The sequence below is a fragment of the Equus caballus genome, chromosome X (assembly GCF_041296265.1).
Source record: "Equus caballus isolate H_3958 breed thoroughbred chromosome X, TB-T2T, whole genome shotgun sequence".
NCBI lineage: Eukaryota > Metazoa > Chordata > Mammalia > Perissodactyla > Equidae > Equus > Equus caballus.
This window is the reverse complement of record NC_091715.1, coordinates 144,575,392-144,603,386: the sequence shown is the minus strand read 5'-3', so window position 1 is coordinate 144,603,386 and position 27,995 is coordinate 144,575,392. Positions and strand designations below refer to the sequence as shown.

General features: G+C 46.5%; 2 protein-coding genes across 2 annotated transcripts in view; one reads left to right on the top strand and one right to left on the bottom strand.

Annotated features, from left to right (window-relative positions):
- Positions 1–14,053, bottom strand: part of TKTL1 (transketolase like 1) — a 31,715-nt gene extending 17,662 nt beyond the window's left edge. Inside the window, exons 1-6 of the mRNA XM_001494382.5 lie at positions 13,820–14,053; positions 9,126–9,243; positions 4,089–4,186; positions 2,426–2,617; positions 2,215–2,342; positions 564–757 (exon numbers count right to left, since the gene is read on the bottom strand). Coding sequence (XP_001494432.2) covers positions 564–757; positions 2,215–2,342; positions 2,426–2,617; positions 4,089–4,186; positions 9,126–9,243; positions 13,820–14,049 — 960 coding nt within the window. The 5' untranslated portion in view covers positions 14,050–14,053. The remainder of the gene's footprint in view (positions 1–563; positions 758–2,214; positions 2,343–2,425; positions 2,618–4,088; positions 4,187–9,125; positions 9,244–13,819) is intronic.
- Positions 62–27,989, top strand: TEX28 (testis expressed 28). The gene is made up of 6 exons (XM_001494321.5): positions 62–108; positions 961–1,177; positions 17,888–17,987; positions 20,298–21,028; positions 26,613–26,748; positions 27,411–27,989. The coding sequence occupies exons 2-6, from the start codon at positions 1,170–1,172 to the stop codon at positions 27,765–27,767; spliced, it is 1,332 nt and encodes a 443-aa protein (XP_001494371.4). The 5' UTR covers positions 62–108; positions 961–1,169; the 3' UTR covers positions 27,768–27,989.
- Positions 27,990–27,995: the final 6 nt, after the last annotated feature.

The window sequence follows — 27,995 nt, the reverse complement described above, 5'->3', positions numbered from 1 at the left end:
AGAAAGAAGGGTCAGAAAATATTTTCTTCCTCCTCTAAGGCTTGCCACTTTGTTTCCTTAGGTCCTGAAGACCCTGCCTATTTTGGGTCTGCTGCAAAATACCAGAAGGTAGGATACAAAAATGATAACAGAAAGGCTTTATGTTCAGGATTTCATGCCTAATTTGCTTCCTTTTTGAAGAATTGGCTTGCTTCCTTGTGTAATCCAGGGAGTTAAGTTCAAAAGATCAGCCCAGTCAGGCCCCCGTCCTTAGGGTAGTCACAGAATTGTGGCCATTTCATGCACAGTCGACTGCCAAACCACAAACTAAATTTAAGAAGCAAGGAAAAGCTACACAGCACTGGGTGCTAATAAGTAGGGACTGACTGATAAGAAAATTCAGACCTAAGTTAAATTTGAAATCAAAGAACAGATATCAGAAATAGTAAGAGAAGATAAATCTAGCTTTATTGCTTATAACTTTAAAGGTCACACCATCTAGTAATTGGTTCACCCATGGAGATCAGAGTAACTGAAGAGTCCTGTGTACTTAAGAAAAACACAAAACAAAGCAGTTTGCCTACCTTGTCACCATCTTTGTAAGCAGGTGGAGAGGTCATTTCTATATCCGTGATGGTGATTTGAGGCGAGTCTTCAATAGGCGGTTTTGGTTCGAGATTCTGGTTGGTCTCAATCTGGCTCTCAATTAGTTTGATAATTGCATCTGCTCTTTCTTTTGGCATTGGCTTTCCATGCCAATTTTCTGCATCCTCAACGTCTGCAACCAAATGAATAAAAGACATTCCTGAAGGCTCAGATAATGGTTAGCATTTTTTAGCAATAAACTATTTTTTAATTAAGATATGTATACTGTGTTTTTAGACAATGCTACTGCACACTTAATAGACTATAGTATGGTATAAACATAACTTTTATATGTACTGGGAAACTAAAAACGTCATGTGACTTGCTTTATTACAGTGGTCTGGAACTGAACCGGCACTATCTCCATGGTAGGCCTGTATTTGATTAGGTCATCTGAAAGACATCCGGACGGAAAAGATGTCAGCCGAGGACTCACAGGAGTAAAAACCTGGCACCAGGAGCCTGAGATGGTATTGCAGTCCCAGAGGACAGTTTGAACAAAGGTCCAGAGGCTCTTGAAGGGCTGCCGGCTGACGTGCTGGTGAATGGAGGGGTGAGTGAGGGAGATGAGGCTAGAGAGACAGGCAGGGAGGACCATGGAGGATACTGTGGTATAAGGAGTCTGAGTTTTGTCCAAAGCAAGATAGGAAACCCCTGAAGGGTTTGGAGTGGGGAGGTGACTGATCAGATCTGCGTTATAGAAAGATCACCATGGCAGCTGCACGGAAACTGGCTTGGGGAGACCGCAGTTAGGGAGAGATGATGGGGACCTGGGCAGGAAAGACGGAGGAGTGAACAGATCTGAGATATACTATTGGGGGCAGAATCAATCAGAGTTGATGACAGACTGAGGGCGTGTGTAGGAGCATATAAGGGAGAGGGGGAGGCAAGGATGATAACCCAGGTTTCTGCCAGGAGCAAATCAGTCAAGTCGTCATTTACTGAACTTGGGGTACCAGAGAGTAAGACCATATTTTGGGGAGGAGTCAAAGAACAGTTTTATTCTAAAATGTCATTATTAAAACACACCAGGAATCAAACCGTTTGCAACTATTTATACTTGAGATGATTGACTTCAGATGTCAGCTTAGAAATCTACAAGGAGTTAAGACTTTCAAAGCCCCTCCTTCCCTGACCCTCAGTCCCACAGCTCCCTTCCCAGAGGTACCACTTTACTTTATCAGTTGTCTGTGTGTTCTCCCAGGTTGTGCATGGGCACAGGTGAGCCCTGTGTGTGTGTGCACATCCTTATGTACAGATCTGCTCACACACAGAGCAACCCCCACACTGTGCACTCCCGTGGAGATCACCCCCTGCCACTCCTCTAAGTGGACTACCCTCCCAGCTATTCCCTTGTGCGTGCAGAAAATCACTGCTCACTTGCTGGGGGCCTGGGCTTCCCTTCCCACCCTAACCAGACCTGCTATCTATAAGGGCCAAGAAGAACAAGAGCCTCCAGCACATATTATAGACGTGACCACTGTGCACTAAAGTCGTCTGCCCAGCCAGCCTGAGCCTCCTTCCACCTCATCTGCTGTGCAGACAAATGTTTTTAATATAACCCCAGGCAGAAAAGAAATGTTTGCTTACTTGGAATACCCCGGCCCTTGAAGGTCTTGGCAACCACAGCAGTGGGCTTGTTCTTCACCTGAGCTGCCTGCCAGAACACTTGGCACAGCGCCTCCACATCACGGCCATCTACCACATAAGTATTCCACCTGTCAACCAAGGAGGCGGCCAGGTTACAAGGTGAAGAGGGAGTGGGGTAGAAAGAAGGTGACATGAAACAGGACACAGTTACCCAAAGGCTTCGCAGCGCTTCTGATAGACGTCTATGCAGTTCTCAAGGGGCAAGGTGCCACTGTGGCCCAGGCGGTTCACGTCGAAGACGGCCACAAGATTGTCCAGACTGTAGTGGGAAGCGAAGGCCAACGCCTCCCAGACGGAGCCTTCCGAGAACTCGCCATCTCCCAAGAGGCAGAACACCCGGTAGCTGAGACAAGCCAAGAGAGGTTAGGACCCTGCTTGGGGCTCTTCTGGGCCACTTGAGCAAATATATTCATGGAGAGAAAGAGGAGAACAGACTGAAGCAGCTGCTTCTGATTAGTAGGTTCCTAAGACCATTTTCCTCCTTGACTCTGTTCGAACTCAACAGCTGAGCAAATGAAGCTTGAAAAGCTTGAGCCTCACAAGATGGGCCTCACCTTTCACTAGTTTTCTCCTTCTGGCTGTTCAGGCTATTTCTAGGTTCTTTTGCCATTTCTCTTGGCTCAACAAACAAGAGGGGATGGGGAGAAAGCAGCTCCCTTAAGCATCCAAACAACATTTATATACACAGTTTCTTGGCAAGCTCCGTTTTAAGCAATGCCACCTTCTATTCCTAATTTTACAAATTTATTTACAATAATCATAACAATCAAAACATTCCACCTCAGGAGCACATGTTCTGTTGTAAATAGTAAACTCCTCCACAGCAGAAACACGAAGCATTTACACCAATAAAACACAACTTAGACCCCACAAAAGTGCTCTAAGCGAAAGTTAAAAAAAGGGATTAACTGCAAGACAGGGACTAATAGAGGCAATAACAAGAGAGGAGAAACGTCAACAGACTTATGGGAACGGGAGCAGGGCAGCAATATGAGCAGTAGAGGAAGCACAATGAAGTGCCTTCAGAAGGGCCACAGGGTTGAAACCAGGGATTGAGGGGCTCCACACTCAGCATGCTCGGGGATTGTGGGAGTAGAATGTGTGTGCCACCATGGCCATCCCTGGGCCCTGCACTCCCCCCCCCTTGCCTTGCTCCCACATCAGCAGCAGCTGGGCACACACCCCTGGAAGGCACGGATCTGCCTGTCCTCAGGTGAAACCACTCCAGAAAAAGAGACCTTTGATTATTAATATTTACGGGTCCCCAAGGCAAAGGCAAATGCACCTCCATTCATTCTATAATGAAGCTCACTAAGAGATGGAAAACAAGAATACATCTTAGAAAAGACCTAATAAACCGATTTTTTTTTTTAAGGAAGATTAGCCCTGAGCTAACTGCTGTCAATCCTCCTCTTTTTGCTGAGGAAGACTGGCCCTGAGCTAACATCCATGCCCATCTTCCTCTACTTTATATGTGGGATGCCTACCCCGGCATGGCGTGCCAAGCGGTGCCATTTCTGCACCCGGGATCTCAACCGGCGAACCCCGGGCTGCCGAAGTGGAATGTGCGTACTTAACCACTGCACCACCGGGCCGGCCCCTAAACCGATTTCTATACTGCAGGTAGCACTGAGAACCCAAACAGAGATGCTAGACGAGTTTCCAGAAACACAATTTCTTTACTGCTTGAACATTTGGTAACCTAAACTTTGAAAACATTCACTGTCTTCCCAAACTAATAAGTCATAAATAAAACTGAAGTGCCTGGGAAGTAGGGTGGGGACAGTTAAACGGTTTCTGGGTAAGCACCTTACCTGGCCTTATCAAAGTACTTGCCAGTATACGCCATCCCGCACGCGGCCCCCAGTCCTTGCCCGAGCCATCCGGTTGCCACATCAACAAACGACAGTCTCTGTAAGAAAAGGGACCAAATGAACCCAGGAGCACCTGCAGGACACGAGTATCAGGCCAACTTCCGGCACAAAGCACAGACTGCTCCTTGAATGGCATCTCCCACCCTGTGGGCTGAATTCCTCTTCATCACACCCACATGAACCCAGAGTGTCAAATCAACATCACAAAGACAGGGGAGCCATAGGTAACCTACGCAGCGTAGCGTGGCAAGGGAGATTGAAGCTTTGGGAACATAAAGGAGGGAGGCTTCTCGTCCACACAACAGCCTCAACAAAGCCCAACACCAAAGCAGAAAATGTTAAGCATGAGCCTTGCCATTTTCACAAGGCCTTTTATCCAGCCATGCACAAACCAGATGTTCAATGTTTTTTGGAAAGTATGAGCTCTTCAATAGAAACCAGAAACACTGAAGAACATTGCGTTTTCTCTGGTTCCTAAAACTCAGGTCAACTGAGATTTTAGAGGTGGTTATCCAGATACTAGAAACAAATCACTTTCCACCACCACTCCACCTCTCCCCTCATCCTGTTTACACGCACAAGGCTTCATCGTCCCATGGAGAGAATGTGGCCCTCTGAGGGCCATAGGGCTGTGCAAAAGGGCTGCTGCACAAAGGGGCCACTCTCAAGCTTCCAAAGACACAATGAACTTATTCAACACTTCCAATGCCACCATCCTGGCCTGGCCACAAACATCTCTTGCCTCCAACATTGCAATAGCCTCCTTGCTTCCCCCATAGCCATTTTCAACACAGCCGCCAGGGGAAGCCTGTTAAAACCTAATCCGGGGGCCAGCCCCGTAGCCGAGTGGTTAAGTTCAAGTGCTCTGCTGCAGGCGGCCCAGTGTTTCGTTGGTTCGAATCCTGGGCGCAGACATGGCACCGCTCATTGAGCCACGCTGAGGCGGTGTCCCACATGCCACAACTGGAAGGACCCACAACTAAGAATGTACAACTATGTACCGGGGGGCTTTGGGGAGAAAAAGGAAAAAAATGAAATCTTAAAAAAAAAAAAAAAAAAAAACCTAAGCCGGTTCATCACTCTATGTGAAGAACTGTCCAAAGTCTTGCCATCTTGTGCCAAGCAGAATCCAAGTTTTTATACCAGCCTGTCCACACTGGCTCCCATCACCTATTACTGTCCCTCCCCACCATTCCGGGTGTCCTGGCTTCCTTGCTTCCCTATGAACACACTGGGCACATGTCTGCCTCAAGGCTTTAGCACTTGCAGCTCCCCCTCCCGAGTGGCCAGTGCTCATGCCTAAATAGATGCAAAGCTCACTCCGTCACCCCTTGCAAGTCTGCTCAAACATCAGCATCAAAGCCTTCCTGGACCATCTCTTTCAACTAGTACTCCCTAATCCTCCAATTCCCTTGGATTCAGTATGCTCAGCCCCACGTGATATGCTATTTACAGGTTTATTTCTTGTCTGCCCCCTCCTCCATTCAAATGTCAGCTCCATTCAAGGAGACCGTTGTGTACTTTCAGTACCATGGATGGGTGAATGGTACTCGTTAGTCGCTGATCCCTCTTCCGCCCTGCTCCACCCTACTCCTCCAGGAGCTCTTGACCTTCCCTAGCTTTCTCCCTGTGCTTTGTGCTCCCAGAGACTCCCTCTCATTTTGCATGTCTGGCCCCACAGAACCGTCCCAATGAAGCCTCTCTTGATGACATCTCTAGCTCCATCTTCCTCCCCATCGCTCCTACCTTACTCCTGTAATAAACTCTGGCTCCCAATTGCCCTGTGTGCCCTTGGACTTAGCCTGGGCTTTGCACTCAGACCAATTCCACTTCCCCCAGCTTTAAAGCAGGGGGTAAGTGAGCCCACCTCCTAAAGGTTTCTGGAGATGAGAACACCCCTCAGGCAGCAGGAAGCTGTAGAACTGACTGAGAAGACTGGCAGGGCGCCAGCACGCTGCCTGGCATGGGGAAAGCACCCTCACATGGGTTCCCTTCTCTTCTCCAAGAACCCTCCTGCTGTGGGGGAGACACAACTGAGAGGGTCAAGGGCTAAACTAAAGATGCGTACAAGGTGCTACAGGCACCCAGAAAGAGACTTCTCTTCCAGGTGGTACTTCTCATCTTTGTTGGGCACAAAGTGTGCTTCAAGAACAAGTTTACAAAAAGGCCTTCTGGTTTCCTCCCAGGACTGCTTGGCTGGAGAAAACAAAAGAACTGATAAAACAAAAACAAAGACCTGGGTGTGGGTATAGGGGACCACAAGGCCCCCCCCAAGCCTTCAGCACCATGAGAGCTCTAAGAGAATACAAACACCTCAGTCAGCGATGTCACCAGGCCTTGGCAGTCAGCCTCCTAATGTAGTTGTCTGTGTTAAGACACTTGTGCCCTGGGAGCACCGATTGTGAAGACTCTGGCTCCTCTGCCTGTAATGAGTCTATTCACTCCATTCCCAACCAAAGCCAAGATGGCCTACACGCCTGTGTGTGTTCTCTTTTCTTCCAATTCTATCTGCTGCTTACATCTGATAAACACATAAATTTTGGCAGCTGAACAGTGCCCATGTCAGAAAGCCCCTTTATCTCTCTAAGGCCAAAACTCCTATTCTATGACAGCAGTGGTTATTGGATAGTCTAGGTATCTACCCTTTTTTTAAACCAGAGATCTGAACACTCATACTGTATTTATACACCCATAATTATGCAAATTTTTTTTTTTGGGTGAGCAAGATTGGCCCTGACCTAACACCTGTTGCCAATCTTCCTCTTTTCACTTGAGGAACATTGTCCCTGAGCTAACATCTGTGCCAGTCTTCCTCTACTTTGTATGTGGAATGCCTCCACAGCATGGCTTGATAAGTGGGGTGTAGGTCTGCACCCAGGATCCAAACCTGTGAACCCTGCACCGCTGAAGCGGAGATCGTGAACTTAACCAGTACACCACAGGGCCAGCCCCTTTATTCAATTTTTATTGTGAAAAAGTTCAGGCTAGGGGCCGGCCTGGTGGCACAGTGGTTAAGTTCGAATGTTCAACTTCGGCAGCCCGGGGTTCACCAGTTCGGATCCCAGGTGTGGACCTAGCACCACTTGGCAAGCCATGCTGTGGTAGGCGTTCCACATATAAAATAGAGGAAGATGGGCATGGATGTTAGCTCAGGGCCAGTCTTCGTCAGCAAAAAGAGGAGGATTGGCAGCAAATGTTAGCTCGGGGCTAATCTTCCTCAAAATAAATAAATAAATAAATAATTTTAAAAGTTCAGGCTTATCAGTTCTAAGAACAGTACAATGAAGTCTCACACACTCTTCACCTACATTCATCAACTATTACTAATGGACCCCTTTTGCTTCATCTTTTTCTATACGCACTCTCACATTTTATTTATCTTGTGCCAAACCTCATTTGAGATTACGTTTCAGACACCAAGACAAAGGTCATAACTACAACCCCAGGTACATCAGCCACACCTGTATTCTTACTTTGTCTTTAAACTACTTCTCACTGCCGGGATCTAGGGCTTCTGTTTGTACATGGGGCTCTAGTAGATGAATTTTAAGTGATTTGCTCAAGACCCAGCAAGCTTTCCAACAGTATCAAAAGAGCTGCACACTCTTCTAGATCAACCTTGCTTTTACATTCCTTTTTCTTCCTGTTTCCCGGTGTCATTAGGTACTTGGTACCATATCTAGTCAAAACAAAGTCCCCGGGGGCTGACCCTGTGGCCGAGTGGTTAAGTTCACGTGCTCCACTTCGGTGGCCCAGGGTTTCGCCAGTTTGAGTCCTGGGCGCAGACATGGCACTGCTCGTCAGGCCATGCTAAGACGGCGTCCCACATGACACAACTAGAAAGACCCACAACTAAAAATACACAACTATGTCCTGGGGGGGCTTTGGGAGGAAAAAGAAAAATTTAAAAATCTTAAAAAAAAAAAAAAAAAGTCCCCCATTGGTACCAGGTCAGATCTGCAGAGAAATGCAAGAGAAAGATGACTGACAGGGGTGGGATGTCCCTCCAAATCAAACCCAATTTTCCTCGAGCCCAGCAAATCGGATCTGCTAATGTTGCCTGCCTTTACTCAGGTGGCAGACGATGAGAGCAGTAGGACTTTGCCAAGGGAGGCTTTAGTGCTAGATGGGGTACAGTGGGGCACCACCAAAGGAAAGGAAGAGAGGCTAGTTGCCACACGTCCTCTTTCCCGCCACAGAGTCCTCACTAGAATACCTTTTAGATCTTTATGAGGTGCTATGCTCTGAATGTTTGTGTCCCCCCAAAATCCACAGGTTGCAAACCTAACACCCACGGTGATATTATTAGGAGGTGGGCAGTCTTTGGGTGGTGATTAGGTCACGAAGGCAGAACCCTCAAGAATGGGACTAGTGCCCTTAGAAAGATACCCCAGAGAGATCACTTCTCCTTCTGCCATGTGAGGGTACATTGAGAAGTCTGTGACCAGGAAAAGAGCCCTCAGCAGAACGTGACCGTGCTGGTGCCTTGATCTTGGACTTCCAGGCTCCAGAACTGTGAGAAATAAATTTACATTGTTTATAAGCTACGCAGTCTGTGGTATTTTGTTAAAGCAGCCCGAACACACTAAGACATGAGGCAAGGAACTAAGAATAAAAAGGATAAGCAGAGCCCATTTCAGGCCTTGTTGCTACATGGTGGCTTTTTTTTTTTTTTTTTTTTTTTTTTAAAGATTTTATTTTTTCCTTTTTCTCCCCAAAGCCCCCCGGTACATAGTTGTGTATTCTTCGTTGTGGGTTCCTCTAGTTGTGGCATGTGGGACGCTGCCTCAGCGTGGTATGACGAGCAGTGCCATGTCCGCGCCCAGGATTCGAACTAACGAAACACTGGGCCACCTGCAGCGCAGCGCGCGAACTTAACCACTCGGCCACGGGGCCAGCCCCGCTACATGGTGGCTTTTAAAAGGAGTTTAAAAACTGAGCATCTGGAGCAGGCCGTGGGCTCCCGTGCCGGCTTACCTTGGAGAGGACGAATCGGTCATTGTCCGGGTCGTCCGGGTCCGCCTGTTTATACCTCATGGTGTGGAAGAACAGCACGGCCATGATCTCAGCAGCACTGCTGCACGATGTGGGGTGGCTGAAAGGCAGATACAGCACAGATCGTTTCTCACAGGCAAGTGACTCACCAGGGACACGGTGCATGAGAAGCGCTTTCAGCACATGGTCTCCTCCGACTGAAAGCAGCAATCATTTCTCCCAGGCCTGAAGAATCCAGCCAAGGGAAAAGGATGCAGGGCCACTGCCTCCAAGCTCATAGCTTTTTAAAATATCTTTTATTTATTTATTTATTTATTTGAGAAAGATTAGCCCCGAGCTAACATCTGCCAATCCTCCTCTTTTTGCTGAGGAAGGCTGGCTCTGAGCTAACATCCATGCCCATCTTCCTCTAATTTATATGTGGGACGCCTACCACAGCATGGCTTGCCAAGCAGTGCCATGTCTGCACCTGGGATCCGAACCAGCGAACCCCGGACCATCAAAGCAGAACGTGGGCACTTAACTACTTGGCCGACCCCCAAGTTCATAGCTTTTAAGGATGCTTTACGGTCCAGTAACCTCACAACCTCTCTTCCTGTGGAGAGTAAGATCTCCAAGACCAGTCCCCTTCTATCAATGGAGCACCTATGAACTTGGGGCAAGTTCACCTGATCACTCTGTAAGCACCTGAATATTCTTCTACTTGTCTGAATTTATCTGTGATCCCATTAATCAGAAATGTCACAAAGCAGAAATAAACCCATGTATATATGGTCAAATAATACTTGACAAGGGAGCCAAGAATACTTAATGGAGAAACGACAGTCTCTTCAATAAATGGTGCTGGAATAACTGGAAATCCACATGTAAGAAAAAAAAACTAGACCTGTATCTTACACCGCTCACAAAAATTAACCTGAAATGGATTAAGACTTAAATATAAGACCTGAAACCATAAAATTGCTAGAAGAAAACACAGGAAAAAGGCTCCTTGACATAAGTCTTGGTAATGATTTTTTGGATATGTCATCTAAAGCACAAATAACAAAATAAAAAATAAACAAGTGGGATCACATCAAACTAAAATGCCCTCGGCACAGCAAAGAAAACCATCAACAAAATAAAAAACACACGGAACAGAAAAAAGTATTTGCAAACCATATATCTGATACAAGGTTAATATCCAAAACAAATAAGAACTCACACAACTCAATAGCATAAAAACCAACTAATCCAATTAAAAATGGGCAAAAGACCTGAGTAGACATTTTCCCAAAGATATATGAACGGCCAACAGGTCCATGAAAAGATGTCAACATCATTAATCATCAGGGATATGCAAATCAAAACCACAATGAGATATCACCTCACACCTCTTAGAATGGCTATTATCAAAAAGACAAGAAATAACTAATGCTGGCAAAGATGAAAAGGAAACCCTTGTGCACTGGTGGTGGGATTGTAAACTGGTACAGCCACCATGGAAAATGGTATGGAGGATCCTCAAAATACGAAAAATAGATCTACCATAGGATCCAGTAATTCCACTTCTGGGAACACGTCTAAAGGAAATTAAATCAGGATCTTGAAGAGTTACCTGCACCCCCATGTTGGGTGCAGCATTATTCACAATAGCCAAGACATGAAAACAACCTAAGTGTCCACCAACGGATGAATGGATAAAGAAGTTGTAGTACATAGATACAATGGAATATTATTCAGCCAACAAAAAGAAGGAAATCCTGCCATTTGTGTCAACATGAATAGACCCTGAGAGCATTATGCTAAGTGAAATAACTCAGAGAAAAACAAAATACTGTATCATCTCACTCAGGTACTAGGGATGAAATGTACAACAAGATGACTATAGTTAACACCGCTGTATGCAATGTAGGAAAGTTGTTTAAAAAGTAGATCCTAAGAGTTCTCATCACAATGAAAAAAACATTTTTTGTTTTGTTTTATATGAGCTAACAGATGTTAACTAAACTTACCGTAGTAATCATCTCACAATGTAAGTCAAATTATGCTGCACACCTTAAACTCATACAGTGCGGTATGTTAGTTACATCTCAGTAAAACTCCAAAAAAAAAAAAAAGATGCTAAACAAAAGAGAGGGGTCAGCCCAGTGGTGTAGTTAAGTTTGCAGGCTCTGCTTTGGTGGCCCAGGGTTCACTGGTTCAGATCCTGGGTGGAGACCTACACACTGCTCATCAAGCCATGATATGGCAGCATCCCACATACAAAAGAGAGGAAGATTGGCACAGATGTTAGCTCAGGGACAATCTTCTTCACCAAAAATAAAAGAAAGAAACACCAGCAAAATCCCATTCTACTACCTAAAGTGAATTTCTTTTAGGAGTAAATAGTGAGACCAAGAAGCTTCTCATGAGGCAGTTACTGAAGGCCAAAATAAGCACTGCTCTTAGAAAGCGACCCACACCCAAGTACAGCCAGGCCTTCATTAACAAGGGGAGGAGGGAGGAGAGGACAGGGCAGAGGAGAAAATCAACGCCCTAGAGCCCTGCCCCAATAGTCAGAAGAGTAAGATTTTAGACCCAGTTCATGTTTATTAATAATCTCTCCTTTCAAGTTGCACAATATAGAAAACTCAGACAAGCCTCTTGCCTTGCAAGCACCCCCTAAGTGGACGATTTGGATTTAAAGACTGTTAGAGATCCCTTGAGAAAATACAAAACCATTATTAATTTTGAAGGCGAAGGGAGCAAAATGAAAGTGTAAAAAAAAAACCTAAAAATATTCAGGTCTTAAACTCATCTAAACTGTCCTTTTACTGTCATAGCCCAGGCTGGAAGACAAAATTCAAAAAGACATGTATTACACAAAGCATTTTATCATCTGACCATAAGAGGATTAAGTTAGAAAAAATTCACACATTTGTGGAAACTAAACAACATGCTCAAACAACCAATAAATCAAAGAAAAAATCACAAAAGAAATTAAAAAATAGAGGCAAATGCAAGCAAAAAGACAACACGTTAAAATTTACGGGACGCAGCAAAAGGAGTGCTAAGAATAAAATTTATAGTTATCAACAGTTACATTAAAAAAGAAAGATTGGGGGCCACCCAGTGGCACAGCGCACGTTCTGCTTCAGCGGCCCGGGGTTCATCGGTTCGGATCCCGGATGCGGACATGGCACTGTTTGGCAAGCCATGTTGTGGTAGGCATCCCACATATAAAGTAGAGGAAGATGGGCACGGATGTTAGCTCAGGGCCAGTCTTCCTCAGCAAAAAGAGGAGGACTGGCAGTAGTTAGCTCAGGGCTGATCTTCCTCAAAAAAAAAAAAAAAAAAGATTGACAATCAAAAACCTAACTTTACAACTTATGAACTAAAAAAGAGAACTCAAAGCTATCTGAAAAAAAAAGATTAGCGTAGAAATCAGTAAAACAGAAACTAGGAAAACAATGGAGAAAAATCAATGAAAAAAAGTCAATTCTTTGAAAATATTAAAATTAAAAATTTAGCTAGATTAAGTACAAAAGAAATTACTAAATTTACTAAGACATTTAAAATTACTAACTTCATTTCAGAAATGAAAATAAGAACATTATTGATTCCACAGAAATAAAAAGGACTATAAAGTACTGAAAACAACTGTACACCAATAAATCGATTAACTTAGAAATTTCTAGAAACAGAAAACCGAAGAAGACTGAATCATGTAGAAAGTCTGAACAAACTCGTAACTAACAAGGAGATTGAATCAGTAGTCAAAAACCTCCCTAACAAAGAAAAACTCTGGACCCAATGGCTTCACTGCTGAAGCCCATCAAACAGTCAAAGAATTAACACCAATTCTCTTCAAACTCTTCCAAAAAACTGAAGGGCAGGGGCCGGCCCGCGGCCGAGGGGTTGAGTTCGCGCGCTCCGCGTCGGCGGCCTGGGCTCTCGCCGGTTCGGATCCCGGGCGCGGACACGGCGCCGCTCGTCAGACCACGTCCCACAGGGCAGAGACAGAAGGACCCACAACTACAAAACACAACTGTGTACTCGGGGGCTTTGGGGAGAAGAAAAGGGAAAAAAACCAGACTGGCAACAGACGTTAGCTCAGGGCCATTCTACAAAAAAACCCTGAAGGGAACACTTCGAAACACTCGGAGGCCAGCGCCGCCCTTGTTACCAAAACCGCACAAACAGCTTAGGAGAAAACTGCCGACCAAAACCCTGATGGACGGGGAGACAACACTCCTCCGGCCAACGCTCGCGGCCCGGCAGCCGCTGTCGGATCGCTTCTTACTCGCCGACCGCTTTGTCTGCGACTCTACTTCTTCCAACGCCACAGCCTGGAGCTCGGGACCCCTCCACGCCGACCAACGCTTACACAGCAAGGCCGGCGGCGACCGGAGGCCCGCTCCGCGCCCCCACGCCCGCCCGCCTCGGCTCTGCGCTCCTCGCTGCTAACGGGAGAAGCCCTGACGGCCGGCCGGGACGCCAGCTCCGGCGGCCGCCCGAGCACGTGGCCCGTCGGCCATGCAGGGCAGCGGCGGCGCGCCGGGCTGGCGTCTGGGGCAGGCAGCCGAGCCCCGACAGCTGGAAACACGGCCTATGACCGAGTCCACTCGGCCCCCGATGGCTCCCTTCACCTCACGCCGCTGTCGCCGCTGAGCCCGTCGCTCGGCGCCACGTGGGCTTCGACGAGGATGCCTTACCCGGAGCTCGAGGCGCACGCGGCCCTGATAGACTGGATGCGCAGGCGATTGGCCATGTCCTGGAGCACCTGCACGGTCTTCGCGTCAGGCTTGGTTTCCTCAGCCATCGCAACGCTCAACTTGGAGTCAGCCATGGCTGCGACCGCGTTGGCGTCTGAGGAGCAAGCGCCGCGGAGTGCTCCACGGGGGGAGGGGGGCGTGACGTGACGTGACGTGACGTGACGTAACATGACGTAACGTGACGTAACGTAACCGTCGCGCGCCGCTCCCAATTCAAAGGATTTTGAATACTTAGCACTTGCATGTTGGCCATCATTCGAAACAATTTAATTTCGTTACACCTTGTTTTGTCGTATCAATTCAAACATGGTACCTTTGCGCGTGGGTCCAGGGTCTACTCTGGGGATGATAAAAAAGTTTAAGAACTAGATGTGGTGGTGGTTGCACAACGTAGTGAATGTAGTAAAGGTGACCCATTCACGTACTTGAAAAGAGTTACAATGGTAAGGTTTACATTTTACGCATTTTATCGCGCTATAACAAAAGCCACGCTGGAATTTTAGTTTGCTGATGCCCTCCCCTGCCACCTATGGCAACCCAGCCCCCAGGGGGGTTTCTCAGCAGACGAGGGGGACTGAGGGTCCTGGGACGTAAGGTGTCTCTGCGCGGACCTCTTTTCTCTTTCTAGAATCTTCTGTGCGGCAAGCACAGTGTGACTGTTGAGATGGCACTAGCCCAACGCTAGTGTGCAGCTTCTCCTGGGGAGCCTGACCTGAGGGGGCTCCCATTGACTTTCCGTCTGAAAGGCCCCATCTCCGAGGCCACAGTGTAGTCCGAAAGAGCTCGTCCCTCTGACTTCGAGATGGTCTTCCAGGAACCAGCATGGCTCCCAGTGGCACCATCTCACAACACTGTACCCTAAGGTCACCCGCTGGGGAGCACTTTAGGTCAAAACTGCCGAGCTCCTGAAAGCCCCCAAGTGCCCCTGAATACGGCTAGGCGCCCGCGTTCTGACTCGCTTAAAGGGGACGTGCGCGGACGACGGGCGCGGAGACTACAGGTGACTGCTCCCCCGACCGGGCGGGCGTCTGCGGCCGCCTGCTGCCCGCCGAGGGCGAGCTCTCGCTGCCCCGCAGCCGCCCAGCCGCTCCGCCTGTTGCCTGTGCGGCCTGGGATGGGTGAGCAAACTGTCTTTCATCCTTGCTCCGAGTTACGTCCGCCGCGTTCCCTGCAGTTGCGCATTTCCGTGTTTATTGCCATCGGATGGAGTTCGTCCTTTTTGTGTCTTGTTATCCTTTACTGTTTTATATTGGATTATTTGCTTTTAGCTTCCCGATTCGTAGGAGTTGTTATATTGATTAACGTTTTATCTATTAGCGATATTGCAAATCTTTTCTTCTCAATCTGTTGCTTTTTAAAAATGTTAACGGAGGGGGCCGGCGCCGTGGCCGTGGCCTAGTGGTCGGGCTCCGCTTCTGCGGCCCAGGGTTCGCCGGTTCAGATCCTGGGCGCGGACCTAGCACCGCTCATGAAGCCATGCTGAGGCGGCGTCCCACACGCCACAACCAGAGGGACCTACAACTAGAATATACAACTATGTACTGGGAGGCCTTGGGGAGAAGAAAAAAAAAAGGGGAAGATTGGCAACAGATGTTAGCTCAGGTGCCAATCTTTAAAAAAAGAGTAAAAATGTTAACGGAGATGCTTTAAGCTGCAGCATTTGAACCAAAGCCTAAATGCTGCTTCTTTTTAACTTTATGCTTGTTTCTCCATAAGAAAGTTTAAAAACATTTTTTAAGTAGTTAAATATGTAAATCTTTTCCTTTATGGCATTTTGGTTTGAGTCTTGTTTAGAAAAGTCTTTTCCACACAAAGATTATAAAAACTTTCCTATTATTCCTTCCAGTACTTTTATCGTTTCACTTCTTTAGTCTGTCTTGACTTTATTATTGTATATGATGGAAGATGGTGCTCTAAATTTTTTTCTTTTTCTTTGAGGAAGATTACCCTGAGCTAACTACTGCCAATCCTCCTCTTTTTGCTGAGGAAGACTGGCCCTGAGCTAACATCCATGCCCATCTTCCTCTACATTATATGTAGGACGCCTGCCACAGCATGGCTTACCAAGCTGTGCCATGTCCGCACCCGGGATCCGAACCGGCCAATCCCCGGCCGCTGAAGCAGAACATGAGCACTTAACCGCTGCTCCACTGGGCGGCCCCTAAATTTTTTTCAAAAGCCAATTGTCCCAAGACCATATTTATTACTCTTCTTCAAAAATTTCTTAACTGTTCTTTGGCATTTTCTCTTCCAAATGAATTTTGGAATCAGCTCATTTAAGATTCATAAGACATTCCCACTGGGTTTTATTGGGATTTCATTGGATTGATAAGTTAATATGTAGAGGGCTGACATATTTACAGTGTTTCTCCTCAAGAACATGGTATATAGCCGTTGATAATCACATCTTATTGGCGTCCTATTTTATATTTTTTATTTACCCTGCTATCTTGTCTGTTTGTTCTTCCTTTCCTTCATTTGGATTAATTGAGTTCCATTTTTTTCCTCCCCTTGGTTATTTGGATGTTATGTACCTGGCTTTTTTTTCGTGGCCAGAAATTTTTAATTTTTAAATTTTAAATTTTTGTCACCAACATATTCTCTCAGTTTTGAGTTTTATACGATATCTGTAAAATTCCCCAATAGAACAAGTCTTTAGCAAATTTTAATTTTTCCTATTTCCCACTTCCTTTTTAAACAATTATTTACTTCTTTCATTTATCAGTGGTATATATGAACATAGTTTAAAGCAGGGATCAGCAAACTTTTTCTGTAAAGGTCCAGTTAGTAAATATTTGAAGCCACATTGGTTCCTGTTGCAACTGCTTGACTTGGCCATGGTTGTGGCACAAACTCAGCCATAGACAATATGTAAATGAGTGAGTGAGGCTGTGTGCCAGTTGCACTTTGTTTATGAACATGGAAACTTGAGTCTCAATAATTTTCACGTCACAAAATATTCTTCTGATTTGTTCAACCGTTTAAAAATGTAAAACCCATTCTTAGCTTACACTTGTACAAAACCAGGCCATCGTTTGCCGACCCCTGGTCTGAAGAGTTAAAATGGTTCTAAAAGGTTTATTACAAAAAATAGCAATCCCTGGCTTCCACCCACCCACTCGTCCACTCTCCAGAATTGACCATTTGCAACCCTTTTTAGCTGTTTCTTTTGGCATTTACCTCTAATTCTCTAAGTAAAGTTATAGTGCTATTTCTTTATTTTTTATATTTTAGGAATTACCTATTGACTTCTCATTATAAAAGGTGATGATATATCTCTTTCACTGCCCCCTGCCCCCCGGCCCTGCCATCCTTCCAGTACAGTATACAAGGATTTGGGTTAGAGCATTCCTTGGTGTTCACATTATCAAGTACATGGAAACACTAGTTACAACTGAGTCATCACCCTGATGACTTTTCCTTTCTCCCCTGACATGTTGTTTTCCATAGAGTTAACACTTGTCTTCCCCTATCCCTGTGTTGCTTGTTCTCTACTACTTGTCATGGGGCAGCACTTCCCCCAACTGTCTGCATCTCCTCTCCAGCTGGTCAAAGATGTCTGGCATTCCATTCATTTCATTCCCTTGGAGCGCTCTCTCCTGGAGCCTTTTGACTTACCCTCCAGACCACCTGCCCAGCCACCAGCCTGGGCTCCCCTTCCATCCTCTGGAGGTTGCATTGGCCTCTCTTTTAGTTTGGGGCCCCTGTTTCATAGATCCCATCTCTACCTCTTTCTTGGGTTCTCTGCTTTTGGTGGTGCACGTTCTCTAGTAACTTCCAGAGAAAGAAGACAGAGGAGGTAAACTATTTGAGTACTTTCATGTTGGAAAATGTCTTTAACCTCACAATTGACAGTTTGGGTATAGAATTCTAGGTTGGAAAATCGTTTTTTTCCTCAAATTTGGAAGGTATTACTTCGTTGTTTTCTAGTTCCCAGTGCTGTGCTGAAATCTGAAGACATTCTGATTTCTGATTCTTTGAATGTGACCTATTTTTTTTCTCCAACAGTTATTTTCTCAGCATATTGAAGATATTATTCAGCTCTCTTCTGGATTTTGCTGATGCCATTGAGAAGTCAGCTTTCAGTCTAAGAGTCATGGTTTTAAAGGTAATCAGCTTTTTTTTTTTTTTGCAGGGAAAGCCCTGAGCTGACATCTGTTGCCAATCTTCCTTTTTTTTTTTCCTCCCCAAAGCCCCAGTACATGGTTGTATATCCTAGTTGTAAGTTGTTCTAATTCTTCTATTTGAGCTGCTGCCACAGCATGGCAACTGACAGACAGGTGGTGTGGTTCTGCCACTGGGAAATGAACCCAGGCTGCCAAAGCAGTGAGCGCCGAACTTTAACCTCTAGGCCATTAGGGCTGGCTTGGTAATCAGCTTTTTTAATCTGGCTACTCTTAAGGTCTTGTGTATAGTTGTGGATCTGTTTCTGTTTTTCCTGTTTGGGATTTATTTGGCTTCTTGAATTTGCGGATTTGTGTCTTTCATCAGTTCTGGAAAGTCTTAGTGACTACTATCTCTTAAAATCTTGCTGCTGCTTCATTTTGTTTTCTCCCTGTGGCATGGCAATTAGGTTTCTTTTAGACTTTCTCACTCTATCTTCCATATCTTCTGTTTTTCAAATTTTCTATTTCTTTGTGCCTCAGTGTTGCATTCTGGATGCTTTCTTTAGCTCTGTTTTACAATTTACTAATTCTCCAGCCTTTTCTAATCTGCTATTAAGTCTACTTATTGAACATTTTAAAGCTTTTAAAAATTGTGAAATCTGGCATATGTACATAAAGGTGCAGAAAACATCAACATACAGTTTAGGAAATAATGATAAGGTGAACATACGTTTAACTACTACCCAGATCAAGCACCCCAGCCTTGATGTGTCTCTCTCAATCACAATCCCCTTCTCCCACCCTAGGGAGAACCACTTTCCTGATGTTTATACTTTTCTTTATAGCTTTACTGACTGTGTATGTATTCCTAAACATCATTTCATTTTGCCCACTTTTGAACTTTTTATGAATGGAACCATATATAGTAGGGATTCTTCTGTGTTTGACTTCTTTTGTTCAGCTTTATGCTTGTTCATTCATATTTTCAAGGCTGTAGTTCATTGCTGTATAGTAGTGTAATGTTGAATATGTTACACTTCACTTACACATTCTACTATTGATGGGCAGGTGGGTTGTTTCTAGCAGTTGCCTATTAGAAACATTAGAGTACCTGTCCCCCAAGGATATACCTAAGAATGCAGTTGCTGGGCCATTTGGTATACACGTCTTCAACTTTATGATATTACCAAATGCTTTTCCAAAGTGCTTGTACTAATTACTCTCCCACCAGGAGTGATTAAGAGTTCCTGTTGCTTCATATCCTTGCTGACATTTATTACTGTTAGTCTAAGTTTTGCCAGTCTGCTGGGTGCATAGTGCTATCACATTGCATTTTTTTAAGTTGAGGTATAATTTGCATACAGTAAAAGACACAAAACCAAGCTATCTGTTACAATGGCTTCACTCCTGATTTGCCACTGGGAAAGCATTTTCAGATCAAAAATGGTCATAAAGGCGCTTAGAATTAAAAAACAGAAACAGAACAGAGAGTCCCCCTGCTCTGACCACACCTACTTCTCCTAGCTCATCACCATCCACTCTGCCCTGGTCTGCCGTGCCCCAGCTATACTGCTATGGCCATGTTTATTTTAGAGATAAGAAAACTGCCCCTCCAAGTGGTTTATTAATTTGCCCAAGGTCTCAGAGTGGTAGAGTGAGGATTTGAACTGGGTTCTGTCTTGAAGGCGGTGTTCCATTATCCTTCACCATGTGAGAGGCTCATTTGTTTGTGTGACAATAGAATTTTCCACTCTGGACTGTCAGCTCTATGAGAGCAAGGAATATATCTGACTTCTATACCACATGGTGGGTGCTCAGGAAATATGTGTTGAATGAATGATTGGATTAAGGAATGAGCCTGTTAGGATGCAAATCTCCCTGCCTACCTCTTCTATCTGCCTGACAGTAGCAATACAGCAAGCCATATGGGTTAATGGGAATTTTACTCCATGTTTTACAAGAACAATTCTTTATAAAATGAGACCCACAGTGGGTAATCCTTGGAAGAGAAGTCCAAGAACGGACAGGGCAGGTGTAGAAGGGGGATTCTAGCCATCTGGGGGTTGTAGTGAGGTACACCTGTAGAGCAAGGAGTTGGGTGCTGAAAAGGAGGGAGAGGGGCCTGGAAGATGAACTCACCTTCTCCAGTCTGTGTTGGGCCCATCTCAAATACACAAATCTTGCATATGTAAGTATCTGCACATACGTAGAAGTATTTTTATAGAGCAAAGCAATAACATGTCCAATTCTTCGACTGTTTGCAGCTCACAGAAGTACCTGTTTTGTGATTTCTTATTTGTTTCCCAATGCAGGCGGAATACACCAAGAGCCCAAGTGCAACCCTCCCATCCAGTGTGCCCTCATGCAGGTCTCTGTCATCCAGTGAGGATGGCCCCAGTGGCCACTCCAGCCTCTCAGATGGGGAGCTGGCCCGGAACTTACAGGAGAGTGTCAAGCACCGCATCCTCTACCTCTCAGAGCAGCTGAGAGTGGAGAAGGCCAATAGGGACGAGAACACCATGGGCTACCTCAAGCTGGTGTCCAAAGCTGACCGGCACCAAGCCCCCCACATCCGGCAGGCCTTCGAGAAGGTGAACCAGCGTGCCTCTGCCACCATTGCCCAAATCGAGCGAAGGCTTCGCCAGTGTCACCAGCAGCTGCAGGAGCTGGAGGAGGGCTGCAGACCCAAGGGCTTAGTGCTGAAGGCAGAAAGCAGCCTGGACAACTGCGAGCAGCCCAGCAAGGAGGCCCCATTTTTGGAGTCCTCCAAGTCGGGTAGGGAAGACTGCCTGTCCAGCAACCTGCCTGACATCGTCAGACACTTCCCTCTGGAGAGTCGCTTCCTGGCCTTGCAGCGGGGGAAATCCTCAGAGACAAAGCGTGTGGCTCAGCAGCAAAGCCTGCTGTTGCAGAAGATGGAGGAAGAACTGAAAGAAGTCAAGAAGTTCCACCTCAGCTTCCAGGTGTCCTATCGGAGCCTGAAAGAGAGGTATCTGACAGACCTGCAGGTGTCGCTGGAGTCCCTTCAGGAGGAGAGATGCAGGTGAGGCAGAGCCCCTTCTGCCACCTTGGCTCTGGGCACAGCCCCCAGGACTGTCTGTAGGAGGGGGAAGGGGAGCCAGGACTCGGGCTTGGAGAGTTAGGGGAGGTGGAGGTGGGGAGAAGCAGCTCAATGTTCCTCTTGGCGACTGGACCCCACAGTGGAGAGGGCTCGTCCCGTGCTGCACAACTGCCTGGCCTTCTGCTGGAAAACGAGGCTCCAGCTTGGGGTCCCGCCAGGCGCTCCCTGCAGCTGCCACTCTGACTGGGGTGGCAGGAGACAGCTGTGGTGGCAGTGAGCCCAGCAGGCACCCATCATCAGTCGGGGAGGCAGCCTGCCAGTCCCTCTCGGCTGGAATGACGTGTGAGGCAGGACTGGAGTCCCCTTGCCAGCCCTAATGCCCTCATCTCTGCTCATGGCTGAGCTGGGGCACAAGGTCCCATAGAGGATATTTGTTCTGAAAACGGCTGCCTTTTGGGGAATGCTTTCTCCCCACTGTGTGGTGGGTCGATTTTATTTTCATCCAAGACAAGACTCAGGGCCACCAATAGAAAAAAAAGGCAAAAGCCAAACTCAGTCTCTCCAAGGACCCCCTCCATTCCTGTTTGGCCCCTTCTCGGGGTCCCATGGGCCCTGAGGGTGCCATGCTCCCTCCCGACCACTGCAGGCTGTCACGTTGGGCACTTGCATTAGTAATCCTTCCAACAGCCCAGCTGGGAGGGAGGAACTGGCTTAGAAGAGCCAAGATTCTCAGCATTTTCATGAAAGTAAGAACTGGGGGGGAAGAGGCAAGTGGGAATCAACCGTCTTCTGTTTCTACAGGGAAATCTTACCCACATTTACACTGCTTGACAAATCCATAAAGGGTAGGGAAAGAGTATTACAGGGCAACCCACTGTCAAGTAAGATAACCAATCAGAATTACAACTTTCTTTTTGGAAGTGATTTTCGTAGGACACAGCCACCAAATCTAAAATCTTGAGACTCTTAAAAACTCCTTTGTTGAAATAACATTTCCAAGGTCAGATTTGTATAAAGCAAGACCAGGGCTCAGTGGCATTTACACATATCCTCATATGTTTCCTTGCTGCCCAGGCCAGCGGCACTGTTGTGCTATGGTAAGCTCTTAACCCCTTTCTTAGCAAGTCAGAATCTCCTAACTGGGCAGAGGAGCAGGGTGACCTTCCTTCCCCCAGACTCTGTGTGAGTTCTACAGGCTTGCACTTCTGAGCCAGCCCCCCACCCCCTCATCGGACTATGACAGGAGTGTGAACTAAACTCTGTGTTCAGCCTCTGAGATTTTCTGATTCTTGGCCACAGCAGTTAGCCTACCCTGATTAATATACGTTAAAAGCAAAAAAGCAGGTCTGTAGGACCCAGATTTACCAGGAGAAATGGAGAACGGGCTGAAGATGACTTCACGTAATAGCAGTGACCAGAGGGAGCATGTAGCATTGTTCACCTGTAGCATTCAGACAGACACCCACTTTACAGATGGGGCAGTGGAGTCTCAGAGAGGCACAAACCAGCCACGCAACTGGGAAGTGCACACCTGAGAGCATGTCAACACGTCCTGGCCTCGCCTTGTGGCTTCCTAAGCTAGGCGAAAGAGACACAAGAATTCATTACATTTTTAAAAAGATGTCATGTCCTTCAAATCTTTTTAAAAAAACCTTTATGTGAGCTAGATGCAGACATAGAAAAGGGCACGTGACATATGTGTTCAACTCGATGATGCGTCACCCAGTTTTCACACCTGTGTAGTCACCACCTAGGTGCCTGTGATTGTCATGTCTCCTCTGGTGCACCACAAATTGAGATTTCAAACTGAAAAGTCCTGTGATGCTCCTCACAGGTAAGCCCGTTTGGTTTCAAGAGGGCTTTTTTTTTTTTTTTAAATTAAGATGAAATTCAAAAACCATAAAATTATCTATCTTAAAGTGTACAATTTATTGGTATTGGGTGCATTCACAATGTTGTGCAACCATCACCTCTGTCTAGTTCCAGATAATTTTCATCACTCCCAAAGGAGACCCCATCACTCCCCATTCGCCCTCCCCCAGCCTCTGGTAACCGCCAGTCTGCTTTCTGTCTCTCTGGATTTATGTGTTCTGGATATTTCATGTAAATAGAATCATACGGTATGTAGTCCTTTGTGTCTGGCTTCTTTTACCCAGTGTAATTATTTTGAGATTGATCCAAATTGTGTATAGGAGCAGTTCCCTCCTTGCTCAGCACGGTTCCATTGTGTGGATGCACCACAGTTTGTTTACCCATTTGTCTGCTGCCACTTGAGGCTGTTATGAATAAAGGTGCTATGAATGTTCTCGTACAAGTCTTTTTGTGAACATATGCTTTCATATGTGGAATTGCTGGATAATAGGGTAGATGTATGTAGAACTTTTAAACTGTCAAACTGTTTTCTAACATGGTCGTACCATTTTACATTCCTACCAGGAGCATATGGCTGTTCCAGCTGCTCCACACTCTTGCCAATACTTGGTATGGTCAGTCTTTGAAATTTCAGCCTCTTAAATTCAGCCACAACTTTGTGGGCGCTAAGCTCCAAATTGTGTCATCCTAGCCCGGGTTTTCTCAACCTCAACACTATTGACATTTTGGACAAGATCATTCTCTGTTGTGGGGGCCATCCTGTACATTATAGGATATTTAGTAGCATCCCTGGTCTCTACCCACAAGATGCCAGTAGCACCCTGGAGGAGTTTCCTATGGCTGCCCAACAGATTACCCCAAACTTGGTGGCTTCAAACAATGGAAATTTCTTCTCTCGTAGTTCAGGAGGTCAGAGTCTGGAATCAGTTTTACTTGGCCAAAGTCAGGGTGTTGCTCCCTCTGGAGGCTCCAGGGGAGAATCCATTCCTGGCTTCTTCCGGTTTCTCGTGGCTTCTAGCTTCCTTAGCTTGTGGCTGCATCACTCCAGTCTTCAAGGCCAGCATCTGCATGTCTCTGCTCTGTCTTCACATAGCCTTCTCCTCCGTGTGTAAAAGCTCCCTCTGCCTCTCTCAGAAGGACGTGTGTGATTGCAATTAGGGCCTGCACATTTGTTCAGGAGGAGCTCCTCTGTCCCTGCCTGATCCCCCTACATCTATTTCTCCACCTTGGACTTCTCCAAGTTGCAGGCTATTAGGTTCTACCTCACTTTGCCAAAAACCAATCCTCAGATATGATAAGAATATACTCTTTTGCAGCAACAATAAAGTTTAGGACAATTTGTATTGGAGAGGGCAGCCTTAACAGTGTAGGAAGATTTGGGGGGCATTTTGGTTGACTGGTCATCATTTTTTCTTTGTAAGAATATTTTCCAGGGTGGTCCATTTGCCTCTGCGACTGTAGGAACTGGACAGAGAGGGCTCGTTGACCAATGGAGGGATAGGGAGGAGAGTCAGTCACGTTGCAGCCAGGACGCTGCTGCCAGAGGGCAAGGAGGCTGGGGGCCAGGGAGAAGGAGAGACTAAGAGAATATCTTTAGGAATTAACATCATCTTATTCAACAATCTACTCGAATACATTTAAGAATGTATTCATAAATTCTTATAAATATGTTAGTGAAGAATATTCTTGTTGACTTCATATTTGTGAATCATGAATGTATGCTTGAACATAGTTAATATCTTGAGTGTTCTTGTGGCTAGATCCTTCATGTGAATGGAAAGACAGTCATGAGGAATCTACTTTCGGGGTGGACACCCTGCAGTCTCGCCCTCTCTGTGGGCGGTAGCCTGTGCCACATTGGCAGACCACTCTCTTCTCAGCAGGGAACAGGGCAGAGACTAATGGCATATTCCTTGAAACTAATGGAATATTCAAATGCTGTTATGAACTGGCTCTTGATGAATTGGCTTTCAACAGATGGGTGTTCAGCTGATTAGCTGCCTGGGGGACATCTCCATGTAGGTGTGGGTGAAGTCCTCAAAGCAAGACCAAATTGACCTCCTCACCTCGCATTCCCTGTCTTTGCCATAGCACCATTGGTTATGCTCTCGTGCACACCAGCGCCACAGAGAACATAGGATCCCCCAGCCATTCTGTGTCCCCAGTGCGCTGCAGCACCTTTCCTCTTCTCCAGCGTCACCACTGCCCCTGCTTGGGTCAAGCCTCCCTCGCTCTTCCCTAAATGACAGTGCTAGAAGCCACCTGGCCTCTGACCTTTTGGCCCATCCTGGTGCCCAAATGAGGAACCTCAGAGTTTTTTAAAGTTATGAAATACTCCAAACCCAGGGACAATGTGGAGAATAACATAATTAACACTGTATACCCACCCCTAGCTTTCTCATATCTTAACATTTACTGTATTTGCTTCCAATCTTAGTTTTTTTATTTTATTTTAATTTTTTTTTTGCTGAGGAAGATTAGCCCTGAGCTAACATCTGTTGCCAACCCTCCTCTGTTTTTTGCTTGAGGAAGATTAGCCCTGAGCTAACATCTGTGCCAGTCTTCCTCCACTTTATATGTGGGTTGCCGCCACAACATGGCTGACGAGTGGTGTAGGTCTGCACCTGGGATCCGAACCTGTGAACCCAGGCTGCAAAAGCAGAGTGTCCTGAACTTAACCACTATACCATGGGGCCGGCCCCCAATCTTATTATTTTAAGAAATAAAACTTTAAAAGATGCGTTTGAAACTCTCTCATTACCCCCAGTCCCATCCCCCTCTCGCCCACCTCACTCTCCTCCTTGGGCACATAGCTTTCCCATGCATGGTGTCACACTTTTCCTACTTACATACATAGCTATAAACAACAGGGTGTGATGTTTTGCTTGAGTTTTTTAACAGCTCTACTGAGATAGAACTTACATGCCATAAAATGCACCATTTTAACTGTACGTTTCCATGATCTTTAGTAAATTTACTGTTACGCAACCATTACCACAATCCAATTTTTTGTTTTTGTTTTAATAACAGCTTTATTGAGATATAATTCACATCCCATAAAATTCACCCATTTAAAGTGTACAATTCAGTGGTTTTTAGTATTTTCATGGAGCCGTGCGACCACCACCTGTATCTCATTCCAGAACATCATCATCACTCCAAAAGGAAACCGAATGCCCATAAGCAGTCACTCCCCACCCCCCACCCCCCAGCCCCAGCACCCACTCATCTCCTTTCTGTCTCTATGGATTTGCCTCTTCTGGACCTTTCATATAAATGGAATCATGTACTATGTGGTCTTTTATGACTGCTCCATCCCTATAATCAACAGATCTTTATGGAGTAACTACTGCATGCCAAATACTGGCACTGGGCATATATATGGAATTTAATAGCATACACGGATAGTTTAGATTTTGATTTCTACAACTTCTAGTCTACCACTGTTTGTAAAGCTGTTATAAAAGAGTAACTATATATAAAAGATATATGAATATCAGTGTGTGGGGGCTGATGTGCATTTGGGGTGTTCTCAGGCAGATGTGGAGGAGGAGGCAGGGCTTGACTGGAGTTTGGGGAGAGAGGAGGAAGGTGGAATCTGAACCCAAGTCTAGTCTGGACGTAGGACCACTCACTGCCAGCACGAGCTCTGGGCAGGGTACTCAGGAGTATTACTTTCTCTTTTGCTCCCAAGACAAGCGTCAATGGAAGAACAGGTGAATGACCACTTGCAGGGGCACCTGGATGAGATTTACCGCCTCAAACAGAACCTGGCCTGCACCGAAGAGAGAATGGCCTACCTCTCCTTCGAGAGAGCCAAGGAGATATGGGTAAGAACCTCCCGGGGAGCTTGCTGAGAAATGGCCAATGAGGAGGATGGAGGGATAAGAATCAAAGGATGAGCAAGTCCTTTCTGAGACCTCCTCAAGCCAAGGAAGGAGACAGAGCCTCACACGTTTTTCTCAGAGCTGCTGGGGTCCAGTCTGGATGTTCCTGCTGCACTTCGCCCGATGCAGCTTGGCAGCTCTGAGAACTTGGGCGCTGTGGTTCTCATATTTAAGGGTGCATCAGAACTACCAGGGGCTGGGGATGTGCTGACAAGTCCCCAGGAGCTGCTGCTAGTGTGGGGAGCGCCCTCTGGGAACCCTTGCTTCTGACCTTGGGTTAGCAAGCATGGGTAAAGAGTTTCCTTCCCCTGTGATAGTTAGCTTCATCCTCTTCCACACCCTCAGACCCTACGCCTGTCCTCGGTCAGCTCTCCTGGCCAGGTTCTCAGTCTCCCACCACACTGGATGAGGGAGTGTAGCCAAGTCCGATCAGACCTTCGCTGTCGCTGGACACAGGGCCCCTCCCAGGACATTTGCTCTAGGTTCTCGACTTCCTCCTAAATCTCCAGTTCACCAGCATTTGCTGTGCACCCTCGGGAATGCAGGTAAATGACCGCACTTCCCTTCTGACCTCTGGTGAGGGCGTGTGCTTTTGTCACCTACAGGAGGTCGTGGAGACTTTCAAGAGCCGTATATCCAAGCTTGAAACGCTACAGCAGGTGACTCAACTGGAAATGACGGAGAGCCTCAGGAGCCATCCCCAGGGGTTCATGCTCCGATTTGTGAGCCTGCTCCTCACACTGGTCACCATCCTCTTGGTGTTCGTCTCCACCATGTGTGCCTGTCCCTTGCCGCTGGTGAATTCACGCCTGCGCACGTGCACCACGCTCCTGCTGATCGGGCTTGGGGCCCTGGCCTGGCAGAAGTGGCACACCATCCCCGCCATGGACTGGCAGGCCTGGGTCCCCTCCAGATGGAGACTGTATTCCAAGGACTCCAAGCCTCTCTCAGATGGGCCTTAAAGGGCCTAGGTTTACCAGCTTCTCCCGCCTTCCAGGAGTGGACGGTGTCCAGCCAGCCCTCCCCAGACAGCCACTTCTCAGCTCTCCCTTTCTTCTTCCATCCCCAGCAGCCCAGTGAGAGGTAGGGGACACCCACCTGCCTTGCACTTCCCTTTCTCATGACCCTTCCACACCATTTGCAGACATGAGGCTTGAAAAAGATTAAAGTCTCTGGCATTCAGTGCTGCT